Source organism: Cynocephalus volans, chromosome X, assembly GCF_027409185.1.
Source record: "Cynocephalus volans isolate mCynVol1 chromosome X, mCynVol1.pri, whole genome shotgun sequence".
NCBI classification, from domain to species: domain Eukaryota; kingdom Metazoa; phylum Chordata; class Mammalia; order Dermoptera; family Cynocephalidae; genus Cynocephalus; species Cynocephalus volans.
In genome coordinates, this window is record NC_084478.1 from 91,624,454 (window position 1) to 91,638,202 (window position 13,749).

Genomic DNA, 13,749 nt, shown 5'->3' on the forward strand with positions numbered 1-13,749 from the left:
GGCCTTTTTGGGTTGAATACGTTTGGAGATCGTTGAGCTTCCTGGATCTGAAGATCTGTGATTTTTCCTATACCTGGGAAGTTTTCTGGCACTATTTTGTTGAATATGTTTTCTATGCAATCTCCGTTTCCCTCCCCTTCTGGAATACCCATGACTCGGATATTTGAGCGCTCAAGGTTGTCTGATATCTCTCTCAGATTTTCTTCTATGTCTTTGATTCTTTTTTCTTTTTTGTGTGTGTGCTTGTGTTATTTCAAACAGCCCATCTTCAAGTTCAGAGGTTCTCTCTTCAACTTCGACAAGCCCACTGGTTAAACTCTCCGTTGTGTTTTTTATTTCACTGAATAACTTCTTCTGTTCAGCAAGTTCTGCTACATTTTTTTTCAGGACATTGATTTCCTTGTACATTTCCTCTTTCAGGTCCTATATACTTTTCCTCATTTCATCATGATGTCTAGCTGAGTTTTCTTGTATCTCATTCAGTTTCCTTAGAATTATCACTCAAAATTCCTTGTCAGTCATTTCAGAGGCTTCTTGTTCTATAGGATCTAGAGTTTGAGATTTATTAACTTTTGGTGGTGTACTTTCTTGATTTTTTGTATGTCTGGTATCTTTTTTTTGATGTTTATTCATTGCGGCAGGGGATTTCACAGTCCACCGGTTTGAGACTATTGACTAACTAAGATGTTGCTGTGGTTGCCAATTTGGTATGGCTACCTCCGTGACTGCTCAGTTGGCCTCTAGTACCTTGTGTGTATGGTTGCCTTGGGTCTTGGGCCTCTCCGGGGATCCACCTCTCTGGTCAGCTTGGACTCTCCTGGGCTGCTGGATCACGGTGCGGTACTCCATTGTGTGTGATCTCTGCTGAGCTTCCACTTCCCGTGCAGGACTTCTCCCTGTTCCGTGCGCTCTGGCCCGGGCTGCTGGATCACGCAGTGGCGGACCCGCAGGGTGTGTGTTTTCTGCCGAGTCTCCGCCTCCCTAGCCGGACGTCTCCCGCTCTGTGCACACTGGGCTGGGCTGGGACGTGTCTTCTGCAACCCTCGTCTATCAGCCGGGCCTTTGTGACCCTGTTCGGCACCGCCTCGCCCAGGATGTCTACCAGTTTTCTGCTAAGCGCAGACGACCGGTCACTCTGGGTGCCTTTGTAGCACTGTAAGATCTTTCTCGGGACTTATCACCTTCCTCCTGGTATCGCGGTTATTTGTGTACTTGTCTTATCTCCCACACCAGAGCATGAGGTCCTCGGGGGAGGATCCCGCAGCACACGGTTCACCTTTGAAACCCCCCAGTGCGGACTGACTCCGGTGCCCGCCCTGCAGTTAGCTCTCCGGCAGATTCAAGCGAACTTGGGAACAGTCCCACCACACTATTTCTAACCAGAAATCGGTTAGGCGTTTTCCGAACTGGTGGCCCCAGAGATGGTATCTGCCTCCCGGTAACAGGAAGTTTACCAGGGGCCGGAGCCCAGGGTGCAGTGGAGTGACAGTCGGCCCAGCCCATACTTCCTTGCCCTCCTGATATTGGCCAGGGACTCCCCATGCCACCAACCCCGCCAGAGAACTGCTAAGGGAGTGGGAAGGGAGGCCGGCCTGCAGGCCCCAGGAAGCCCCATGCTGGGGCAAGCAAGTGGGAAGGCTCAGTGAGGAGCCGAGCCGGGCAAGGAGGACAGGCTTGGCCAAGCTGGGCCGGAGCTGCCACTACCTGAGAAAATGGAGGCAGCCCCGGGGCCGGTGAGTGGCCCGCTTGGGCAGGCGGAAGCCGGGCGGGCGTCCCCCCCCCCGCCCCCCAGCAGGGCCGGGCCAGGAGTCACTCACGGGGCTGGGCCGGTCCGGGCAGTTCCCTCTCTGCCTCCACGTTGTCGTGAAAAATTGTTTTTGTACTGAACATGTGCAGAATTTTTTTATTGTTATTATTCCCTAAACAATATAGAATAAAAACTATTATATAGCATTTACATTGTGTTAGGTATTATAAGTAATCGAGAGATGACTTAAAGTATATTAGAGGATATGCATAGGTTATATGAAAATACTATGGAATTTTATATCAGAAACCTGATCATTCATGGATTTTGGTATCTGCAGGAGGTCTTGAAACCAAGGGACACAGATACCAAGTGACAACTGTGTATGTGTGTATGTGCGTGTATATATATACAATTATTTCCATATTTTATAGGCCCAACAATAAAATTTAATACACATCATTTTGTACAGTTTCTCTTAAAATCTGTGAAGAGAAGGTAGAAGAAACTTTCATGTGTTAAGTCTTTTAAAATTAAATAATTATATTCACTGGTGTGGTGTGTTTTTTCATGTGGATTTAAATTTTCATCCAGGTTTACTTGCTTTCTGCCTGAAAAAATTCCTTGACTTTTTCTTTGTGAGAGGTTCTTCTAGCATTTAATTCTCTTAGTTTACTTTTATTTGGAAAGTTAAAAAAAATTATCACTCAGTTTTAAAAGAGTTTTTCTGGGTATAAGATTCTTGTTTGATGGTTTTCTTTCAGCACTTTGAATATGTGATCCCACAGCCACCTGGCCTTCACTGTTTCTGATAAGAAGTCAGCTGTAAATCTGAATTGGGTTTTCTTGTTAATAACTACATGTTTGTCTTGTTATGCTTTTAATAATTTGTCTTTGGTTTGTCTCACTTTTATTATGATATGTGTAGACGTGGATATCTTTGCTTTTAACCTACTTGGAGTTCATTGAGCTTGTTGGAAATATATATTACTGTTTTTTTAAAAAATCAAATTTAGGAAGTTTCCAGGCATTTTTAAAAAAATTTGTGCCCCTTTCTCTCCTATCCTTCTGGTACTCTCATTATGTGCATGGTGCTGCACTTAATGATGTTTAATGTTTCTGAAGTTCTGTTTATTTTTTTAATTGTGTTTTCTCCCTGATTTTTGGATTGCAGAACCTCTATTGCTCTATCGTCAAGTTTGCTGATTTCTTATTTTTCTACTTAAATATATTGTGGAGTCCCTCTTATTAGTTTTTCTTTCCAATTATTTTATTTTTCAACTACGTAATACCCATTGTGCTTTTTTGTGTAACATATCTATTTATTGATATTCTCTATTTGATGAGACATTGTCTTCATAAATTCCCTTACTTCTTTAAACATGCTTTTCTTTAGTTCTTTGAACATATACGGATTTTTCTGAAAACTTTGTTAAGTTTGACATCGGGGCCTGCTCACAGTTTTTGTTTCCTGCTTTTTTCTTGTGCATGGGTCACCTGTTTCCTGTTTTTTCAACATGCCATGTAACATTTTGTAGAAAACTGGAAGTCTTAGATAAAATATTGTGGATACTCTGGATACTGATCCCCTCTGGGGCTTATTTTTATTGCCATTTGCTTTCGTCTTTAGTGACTGGATGGAATTATTTTAGTTAAGTTTATTTCCCCTGCAGTGTAAAGCTTCTCACATCACTCCTCAGAGGGCACAGACTTTAATATATAAACAGTAACTCTGGGATGACAGTGGTTTTAGCAAAGCTCTCTTTGTCTTTTTTCTTGGTTTCTCTGTTAGATTGACTGCTCCTTTTTGTATTACACCCAGGTGTTAGGCTTCACTAATGTAGGGAAAGTGAAGGAAAATGGTCAGGGCCCCTCAGATGTTCAGAATCTTGCTGAGCGTTTGATGTAAATATGCACGTGGGTCGAGGTGTTCCTTGGCTATTGCTAATGTAATTGTGCACCCAGGTGTCCTGGGTTATGGACTTAAATATAAAGGACAAGTGGTTCTAATCCACAGCGTGCCCCCCACCCCCAAGATGCCTCTGGGGATGGGCCACAGGGAGGCTGCTACTGCTGCTGGAGGCTGTTGCTGCCAGTGCCCCCCAGTATGCCCCAAGAGGCCACCGCTGCTGCTGCTTTTGCTGCTACTGCTGAGGACTGAACTCGTGTCGTCTGCCAATGGCTCCCGGGATCTTTCCCAATTACCTAGCATGGACCTGTGTGTGAGGGGTCTGGTGACCCATACTATACAATGGGTTTGAAAGGTCTGAGCCCTAACCTTGACAATACAAATGGAAACTTAGTATAACTAAAATAATAAAATGTTTGGCTTTAGTTATGAATTGCTTTAACCAGACAATTAGTGCAGATATTACTGTAACTGGCGTAGTGGTGTATCTATAGAACTAATTATAAGTTGATTGCTCTGTTTTTGCCAATGCATTGGGGCATAAATTGCTCCACAGTCTCATCCAACTTAATTCGGTCCCCTTTGCAGGGGTAGTTTTAAAGGCCAGTCTTTGAACTTTGTTATGACCACAGGAAGGATCTTTGATGTCTCTTTTCCTGGCACTTTGTGGTAAACTTGTTGGCTTACGATTTAGCTGGGTTTTTGTTTTGTTTTGTTTTTCCCCATAGGTCTACCACCCTCCTTTTAATCACTTATGCTAAAATATCCATTGTGTTTGAGAATTCCCTTTGGATTGAACTTCCTCACACTCCCTTCTAAGTAAATTGCCACTAGAGGGTTGCTTGAATGCTAGAGTGTGAGAAAATGAAGAAAAGGAAAACAGAAGGAAAAGGAAAAAAACCCTGTACTCTCAGAAAGAATTAGATGATCTCTTTCCCATTCCTCTAGGCTTCCTGGAGCTTTCTCTTTCCATGCTAATTCCCACTGCTCAGTTTAAGTCTGTATTGAGTTCAAACTTACAGATACTGAAGAAAAAAACATTGTAAATCACTGTGGTGGTACATTGAATTTTGGCCTTCTTTTCCAGTCCACCTGTTAATGATTTATTTTTCAGAGTCCTCAAATTTCTAGTCTGATCATTTTGTCTTAGTTTAATAGTTTCAATTCAGTGGGCTAGACATAGAGGAGTGCACTTACTCCATCTTATCTAGAACTGGAACTTCACTGATTTTTTTAAAACTTCATTGTGTTACAAACCATTACCATATAATTTTTTTAGATGTTCAAACTGTGGAAAATGTATTTAGTGGGGACCCCTGCAAACCACCTCCTTTGTCTTTTTTATATGATCCTATCAGTCTCTAAGAAATTCTTCAGTTTCTGACACAAAAATATTTTCTAGGCTCATTTTTTCCCCACATACTTGGAGTAAACCATTTGTTCAATGATCTCTGGTTCATTTTAGTTGGGAATGGTATTAGAGGCTAAAATATGAGCATTAGTTTTGTTTCTTGGTACTAGGGTGTCATTTCTAGGCCTTTTCAGTAGACAGATCTAGTAGAGAGAGAGAGAGAGAGAGACAGAGAGAGATACAACTCCGCAGGGTACTTTTTTACATTCAGTATTCCATATATTTATCCTTTTAATCAAAGTGACAAACTTGGCACCCAAGAGCATTAATACATTTGCTTGTTTGCTCTGTTCTACAATCCACTATAATTGTTTAGAATTAAAGCACCATTGCCACTATCCATAATAAGCTTAAGTTCAATATTTCTTTGCAGTTCTTTGTATACTTAGAATAAATCCCACTAACTGTGCTTATTCAGAGTACTTGGAATATATTCTACTAAATGAGAATTAATTTTCAGACAGTCAGCCTTAGATCATGGTTTGGACCAGGTTTGGATCATTATTTCTCTATTGCATCCTCTGAGCAGTGATTCAAATCTCACTTCAGCTGGTTTGGGTCTGTTTTGCACATGCATAACTCAGGGGTAAGACTGAAAATGTTGCAGGTTTACACCAAGAAGACATAAAGGAAACTTTCTCCAGCGTTCTCTACTTTAAGATTCTCCCTTCACTCTTTTTATGGCTGAATAGTATTCCATTGTGTGTATATACCACATTTTTTAAAATCCATTAATTGATTTATGGACACTTGGGTTGATTTCCTATCTTGGCTATTATGCACAGTGCCACAATAAATGTGGGAGCACAGATATCAAAGGTTTGACTCCTTTACACATTTTGCCTGCTTTTGGTTACTATTCAGAGTCTGTGGGTAGTTTTTCATTTTCAGTTTTGTCTAGGGTTTTTAGTGTAATAATCAGGAGGGTTGGACTAAGGTGGGTTTATAACATCATAGTGGAAACCGAACTTTCCTTGTTAGTTTTTTCATAGCCACATGGTACTTTATTAGGTAAAAGTAGCACAATCTATTCAACTAGTCTCTTGTGGATAGGCACAGGATGTTTCTAATAATTTCTTATTACAAATAATTGTACATTGAATGACCTAGTGAATGTGTTGTTTTTGTGTTTTTGGAGCTGTATATTACAGATATTTCCTAATTAGGGGATTGCTGCATACAAGAATAAACATATATATAATTTTGTTAAGTATTTCAATATTCTCCACTGTAGGGGTTTGTGCCATTTTCTTTGGACTGTCCTTTTTTCTTGCCTAATGGAGATAATGGAGCAAAAGCAACACTTGAAGACATACCAGTTAAAAATTATCCAGAACTGATGAAACGTATGAATCCTTAGATTCAGAAAATCTAAGCTTATTATAAACTGAATAAAGCAAAACAAAAGAAAAAACTACATACACACCTACATCCATAATAGTGAAATTGCATATCATTAAAGAGAAAGAAAATAATCTTAATATGTACCACAAGAAAAGACAGATCAACTACAATAAATGATTATTAGAGTACTAGTCTTCTCATCAACAAAACCATATACCAGAAGATAACCAAGTAATTTCAATTCCAAATAAAATGACTTAAGTTAGAATTATTTAACTCAAGGGGGAGGATAAAATAAAGATTTTCAGAAAAAGACTTCACACACCCTCTCTGAAAGAACTATTAGAGGAATCTAGAAGTAAGGAATGGAATGTAAGAAGCTATGGTGAGAGAAGAAGCTATGGTGAGTAAAACCTGGTATCAGAATTACCATTCCACCATAAAGAAAAGTTGGATATTATGTGTGAAACAACTGTTTTCAAGCACTGAAAAACAAGTAGGGCTACGATCCTTGAGAGAAGGAAAATGTATTAGGTGAGCTTTAAATAGACACTGGATTTTTTTCTGAGGACATTTTCAAAATCATCACACAGAGTAATAGAGCACAAGCAAAGAACAGAGTCCTTGTTGGAAAGATACTATCAAGGCCACCATGCCAGTTGGGCTTTAGATAGGGGCAGTGATTCCCAGAGAGGCCACAGAGAAATATCTGCAAAAATCTAAATAAAATTTCCCTTGGTTATCTAACCTATTTCTGAGCTATGCATTTGTGTGATAAAACTCTTGGGGTTATATTATAGAACTGGGGCTGGGAAGCTGGAAAATTAGGTAGATATTTGAGAGACTGCACAGTTCTTGAGAAGTGAAAGTTCAAGTTTAAACAAAACCAGGGTGAAAAGACCTTTTTGAACACCTAGTGCCTTTAGTTTAGACCTCAGAAAGGCCCCATCCTGTGGTTATGTACCACACTGTAGAAGCATCATCTTAATATAGTCTAGAACCAAATATCAGCATTATCGAGGTGATCCACTGGTAATTTAACTGTTTGGCACAACGTTATTTGACATACGTAGAGGAAAATAACATAATCCAGATTCCCTGCAATGTATTATTCACAATATCTGGAATATCACAAAAATTGCTAGGTGTGCAAAGATACAGGAAAAAATGATTACTAAGCAGGAGAAATAATAGTTAATGTCAGTATACTAGAGATTATAACAGAGACATTGGGGTTAGCAGAGAAGGTTATTTCCTGTTGGAACATAGTTGATTGTACATATCTGTGGGGTACAGCATTGAATATCAATACCTGAGTGCAATATGTGATGCTCACGTCAGGATAATTAATATATTCTTCATTATACAATGTAATTGATTTTTGTGGCCCTTTACCAAGTCTTCCCTTTCCCCCTCCCCCTCCCCCCCTTTCCACCTCTGATAACCTCAGTTCTGTTTTCTTCTGTTAAAAGTTCAAAGTACTATTGTGATTGTTTTATCTTTCTTTTTTTCTTTCTTTCTTTATCTTTTATTAGCTCCCATATGTAAGTGAGGACGTGTGGTATTTCTCTTTCAGTGCCTGCTTATTTCACCTAACATAATTTTCTTTTACACTGTTGGTGGGACTGTAAAATGGTGCAGCCATTATGGAAAATGGTATAGAGGATCCTCAGATAACTACAGATAGAACTACCATATGACCCAGCAAATCCCACTGCTGGGTATGTACTCAAAGGAATGGAAATCATCATGTCAAGGGATATCTGTGCTCCATGTTTATTGCAGCTCTATTTATAATCGCCAAGAGTTGGAACCAACCAAAATGTCCATTATTGGATGACTGGATAAGAAAAATGTGGTATAATTATACAGTGAAATACTACTTTGCCATAAAAAAGAATGAAATGCTGCCATTCACAGCAACATGGATGAACTTAGAGAAAATTATGTTAAGTGAAGTAAGTCAGGCACAGGAGGGTTTTTTAACAGTTGTGATTATTATTTTAAAGAAAATAGAGAAAACAATGGATAAAATGGATGAAAAGCTGAGTATTTCCAAATAATTAAATTTTTCCAAATAATTAAAATTTATAAAAGTAATTAATTTCACATTCTAGAACTGCAAGATATTATCTGAAATCATAAGCTATTTCAGTAGATGGGTTCAACAGCAGACAGTATTCATAAACTTGAAGACAAGTCAATTGAAAATAGCCAAACTAAAGCAGTGAGAGAAAAAAAATGGAAGAATGAGAACAGAGCATATATGACATGCTCTAAAGGTCTAACAAATATGTAACTGGCATTCCAGAAAGTGAGCAGAGAGAGAATGGGACAGAAACAATATTTAAATAAATAATGGCCAAGAATAATTTTTCAAATGTGATGGAATCAACCCACAGTTTAAAAGAGTTCAGCAAACCACAAGCAGGTCATGAACAAACAAAACCTCATCTACACTCATCATTGTCTAATTATTGAAAAATCACAGAAAAAAATCTTTAAAGCAGCCAGAGAAAGGAGACATTCTTCAAAGGAGCCACAATAAGACTAATAGCTGAATTTTCAGCAGAATCAATGGAAGGCAGAAGTAGGATAACAAACCATTCTAATTTTCCCTATACTGAGGGATTTCCAAGAAGCAGGACTTTCAATGCTTAAACTGTAACAGTCCCAAGCAAACCAGGAAGGTTGGTCACCCCAGCCGGAAGACAATTGTGTGACATTTTTAAAGTGATGAAAGAAAGAAAAAAAACCCTGCCAACTTGTATTCTGTTCTGCACAGTTGAGGGCAAAATTAAATATATGTAAATACTCTTCAATACTGAAGGCGAAATCAAGACATTTAAAAATAATAAATGTCAAAAGGATTTGTCACAGGAGATCTGAACTATAGTAAAGGGAATTCTGCCTGAAGGAAAATTATCTCATATGTAAGAAACTGCAAAAGGCAATGAAGGGGCCTAGAAAAGGTAAATATTTGGGTAAAATATAAATGAGTATTGCCTTTTTAAAATAAAAATAATATTAATACCTTATAAAATGTATAACATTAATAAAAGCCAAAAATATGACAATGTCACAACCTTTCTGTAAAATTCTAGGCATTGTTTGAAAGTGGTAAAATTACCAATTTAATGTGGACTGAAATAAATCAGACACATAATCTGTGGTGTGACAGTCACCAAATCTTTTGGTCTCAGAAACTGTTTAAACTCTTAAAAATATTTTAGACTCCAAAGAGCCTTTGTTTATATGGGTTACATCTATTGATAGCTTCTATATTAAAAAATTAAATTCAGAAGTTTAAAAAATATTTATTAATTCATTTAGATGTTATAATAATAAACTCATTACAAGTAAACATACATAGCATATTTTTATTAAAAAAATAACTATTTTCTAAAATTAAACAGAAATTAAGAGTTGCATTGTTTTGTGTTTTACAAATGCCCTTAATTCTGGTTTAATAGAAGACAGCTGGATATTCTTATTAGTTTCTGAATTTAATATATTGTTATATCACATAACATAACCATCTGTAATACTGCATCGTATACTCATGAAAAAATGAGAACGAAAAAGACAAATATTCTTTTATTTTGACCTTATGAATATCCTGAAAAGATCATGAGAACACAGTTTTCCAAAACACATTTTAAAAACCTGCTCTATAGTAACCATGGAAAGGATGATAAAAAGCAGCATAAATCAATACCTAATGGGTGAGAAGAAATAGAATAATACAAATATTTAGTTAAAAAAAGAAAGAGGAATAAAGAAACAAAGAACAAATGGAATAAAGAGCAAATATTATAAAAAATTATATAAACGCAACTATATCTGCAATTACCTTAAGTTTAAATAGCTTAATACTTCATTTAGAAGGCAAAGATTTTAATGCAGTGTTTAAAATGGATCTAAATGATTTTTATAAGAGTTACACTCTAAATATAAGGACACAAAGGTATTGAAACTGAAAGGATGGAAAAAGATATGTCATGTAAAACTGAAACTAGGTGATGTTCAACAATGAATGACTCTTATAGACAGTATGGCAAGTGAAAGAAGCCAGAGACAAAGGAATACATGCTTTATGTTTTCATTTATATAAAGTTCAAAATGGGCAATAAAATTATAATCCAGATTTTTGGTTACCACTTAGAGTATAGACTGGGAAAGACCATGAGGGAACCTTATGGGTGCTGGAAAGTTTCTATATTCTTTCTTCTGAGATCAGACATGATTGGGCACATACAGGGTGGTATGGCCATAAACTATATTCTTACTTCTGTTGTGATCATGCAGGTATATACATATGTAAAAATATCATCAAACTGTATATTTGTAATCAGTGCACTTGTATATTATTTATTATAAAATAAATGACATTCTTAAGAAGAAGCTGTGGTGAGCAGGAAAACCATTAAAATGTTGTTTATCTTTATAAGTTTGCATAGTTAAGGACTAGTTTTGGCAGTTGAAGAAAAGATGGAGCTAAAATATTGGACAATGATAACATGAAAGATGAAAGAGAGGAGATTGGAAGGGTTTTAAGGTCATTGTATTGATCAGAGAGGGATATAGGTATTGATTAACCAGATTTAGTCTGCTGTATGTGATAAAACTTTTAGGTTAAAGGTACACAAATAGAATGTGTAATGTCTTGACCAATAGAAGGGGAAATAAAAAGAATGAAGAAAATGTGATTTAATAGAATATACAGAAGGTGGGGTGAAAAAATGGTACATAGAAAACATAAAATAAGATAGTAGAGTAATTCCAAATGTATCAGAATCACAATAAATGCAAATGGATAAAAGCCATCTGAAAAAAGCCAAAGACTCTCAGATTGACTGTTTTCTCTGATTCTGAAGAATGCTTTTCTGTAACTTAGATATGGATAGATATCTGAAACACACTTGTATTAATATTTAATTTTTATTCTGTGCCCTTTAATAGAGAAATAACGGATTTTATATCAACAATTAGACACTCACCTCTTTTTTTCCTTTTTATTGTAGTCTGATCTCAGCCATGAAATGGAATCTGATATGATAGATGTGGTAAGTGGCCTTCTAAAATTCTGTTTATAAAATAAAATATTTTATATGCACTATATTCTTCTTGATACTAAATAATTATATACTCCTTTAGAGTGCTGAATAATTATATCTCCTTTAATTCACTACACAAAAATAAAGTTGCATACATATATACGAATGTTTAAAGCATATTTTGGCTTATTCTTTTGTGACATACAAATTGAATGAGATGAAACAAGAAAAAAATATTTCTTGCGGAAGGTAATAGTCTAGAATATGAGAGAAAAACAAACTATGAACCCAGTGAAGAAACTATACAATAATGGGCAAATGTGAGCAGTGTATTTTCAGCATATCCTGAAACAAAAACTAGTTTTTTTATTCACATTTCTGATTTGGAACACTCTTTCCCTAAGTAATAATTTTCTTGTGTGAAGCTTTCTTTTGACAGAGACTGTAACTGCTCTTTGGGGGTTTAAATTTCCCAAGAGAACAGGCCTTAATACACTTTATAAGTCAGAATTCTTTGAAATGATTTATATAATATATTGGCACAGAGAAATTCATCTTTATAAAAAGACCACAGTTGGGAAAATATTTTTCCTCAGTAAGTTCAACTAAAATATTGCCTTGGCACTTGGGTTTTTTCTTTGTTTAGAAAAAATATTGCAATAGTACTCTCTAGACTTAGAGATTGCCTGAGATACTTTAGATGTGACTGAAACAGTCAGAAAATCAACTTGTACTTCTTACCTTCTAGATCATGCTATTATCCATTTGAAGGAATTTTGATGCTCAAACACTCATATGATTGCAAATGGCTTAAGAGCAGTTTTTCTGTGTGTGCTTTATTTTGTCCATTGCTTAGCAATTGTTTCATGACAAAATAAAGCACCTAAATACCAATTCTGTTTTTAACGTAATATTATATACAGAAGTGAAGAGCCCTCTGCTTAGAAACTACCTCCTTTTCCAGTTTGCTGATGTTTGAATGTGATTTCTTTGACTTTAAGACTTGTTGCTTGTCAAAATGAAAATTTTCTTGAGAGATTTACAATATTCCAATGCTTACAATGTTAAGTAAATCATGTTTTCCATTTAAGTGCAATAAAGTGTTTCAGTATTTTTCTGAAAGAAGGTTTTCTTAAGGGCAAGTTGAAATAAAGCACAAGGACATTGAGTTCATGGAGGGGGAGACTGGAGAAGAAAAAGAAAGAGGAGGGAAATAGGCTACTCAATAGTTTTTCCTAGCAGCAGGCAACTTTGCTCTTGAAGCATTAGTTTTACTTAGGTATAAGCTGAATTTAGCTTTAACAAGAAACTAGGAACCATCAAAGATATAGCTGAAAATGAAGTGGCTCCATTTTACAATTGCATTATTTCATCATTCTCATTATCAACTCAGAGGAGGTATTGTATTTGAGATTATCCTATTTTTTAAATCATGAAGAAGACTTCACTTATTTTATTACATTCTTCATGCTTGTATAGACTGGAAAGCTGTAGCAATTTCATGTTATACAAGTGGAATAAACTTTGAGATTTTTAAATATTGAGTATATTTTTATTTTTATTTATTTATTTATTTATTTTTTATTTTTCTTTTTTTTTTAAAAAAAAGTTTTATTTTGTCGATATACATTGTGGCTGATTGTTGCTCCCCATCACCAAAACCTCCCTCCCTTCTCCCACCCCCTCCCCCCCAGCAATGTCCTTTCTGTTTGCTTGTCGTATCAACTTCAAGTAGTTGTGGTTGTTATATCTTCTTCCCCCCCCCCGGTTTTTGTGTGTGTGTGTGTGTGTGTGTGTGTGTGTGAATTTATATATTAATTTTTAGCTCCCACCAATAAGTGAGAACATGTGGTATTTCTCTTTCTGTGCCTGACTTGTTTCACTTAATATAATTCTCTCATGGTCCATCCATGTTGTTGCAAATGGCAGTATTTCATTCGTTTTTATAGCTGAGTAGTATTCCATTGTGTAGATGTACCACATTTTCCGTATCCACTCATCTGATGATGGACATTTGGCCTGGTTCCAACTCTTGGCTATTGTAAAGAGTGCTGCGATGAACATTGGGGAACAGGTATACCTTTGACTTGATGATTTCCATTCCTCTGGGTATATTCCCAACAGTGGGATAGCTGGGTCGTATGGTAGATCTATCTGCAATTGTTTGAGGAACCTCCATACCATTTTCCATAGAGGCTGCACCATTTTGCAGTCCCACCAACAATGTATGAGAGTTCCTTTTTCTCCGCAACCTCGCCAGCATTTATCGTTCAGAGTCTTT

At 36.5% G+C, this 13,749-nt stretch overlaps 1 protein-coding gene across 1 annotated transcript in view; it reads left to right on the forward strand.

The window, feature by feature from the left end:
* The window catches only part of LOC134368135 (uncharacterized), a 426,599-nt gene that overhangs the window by 109,329 nt on the left and 303,521 nt on the right, over nucleotides 1-13,749 (forward strand). Inside the window, 1 exon segment of the mRNA XM_063084693.1 lies at nucleotides 11,436-11,477. Within this exon segment, the coding sequence (XP_062940763.1) occupies nucleotides 11,436-11,477 (42 nt within the window).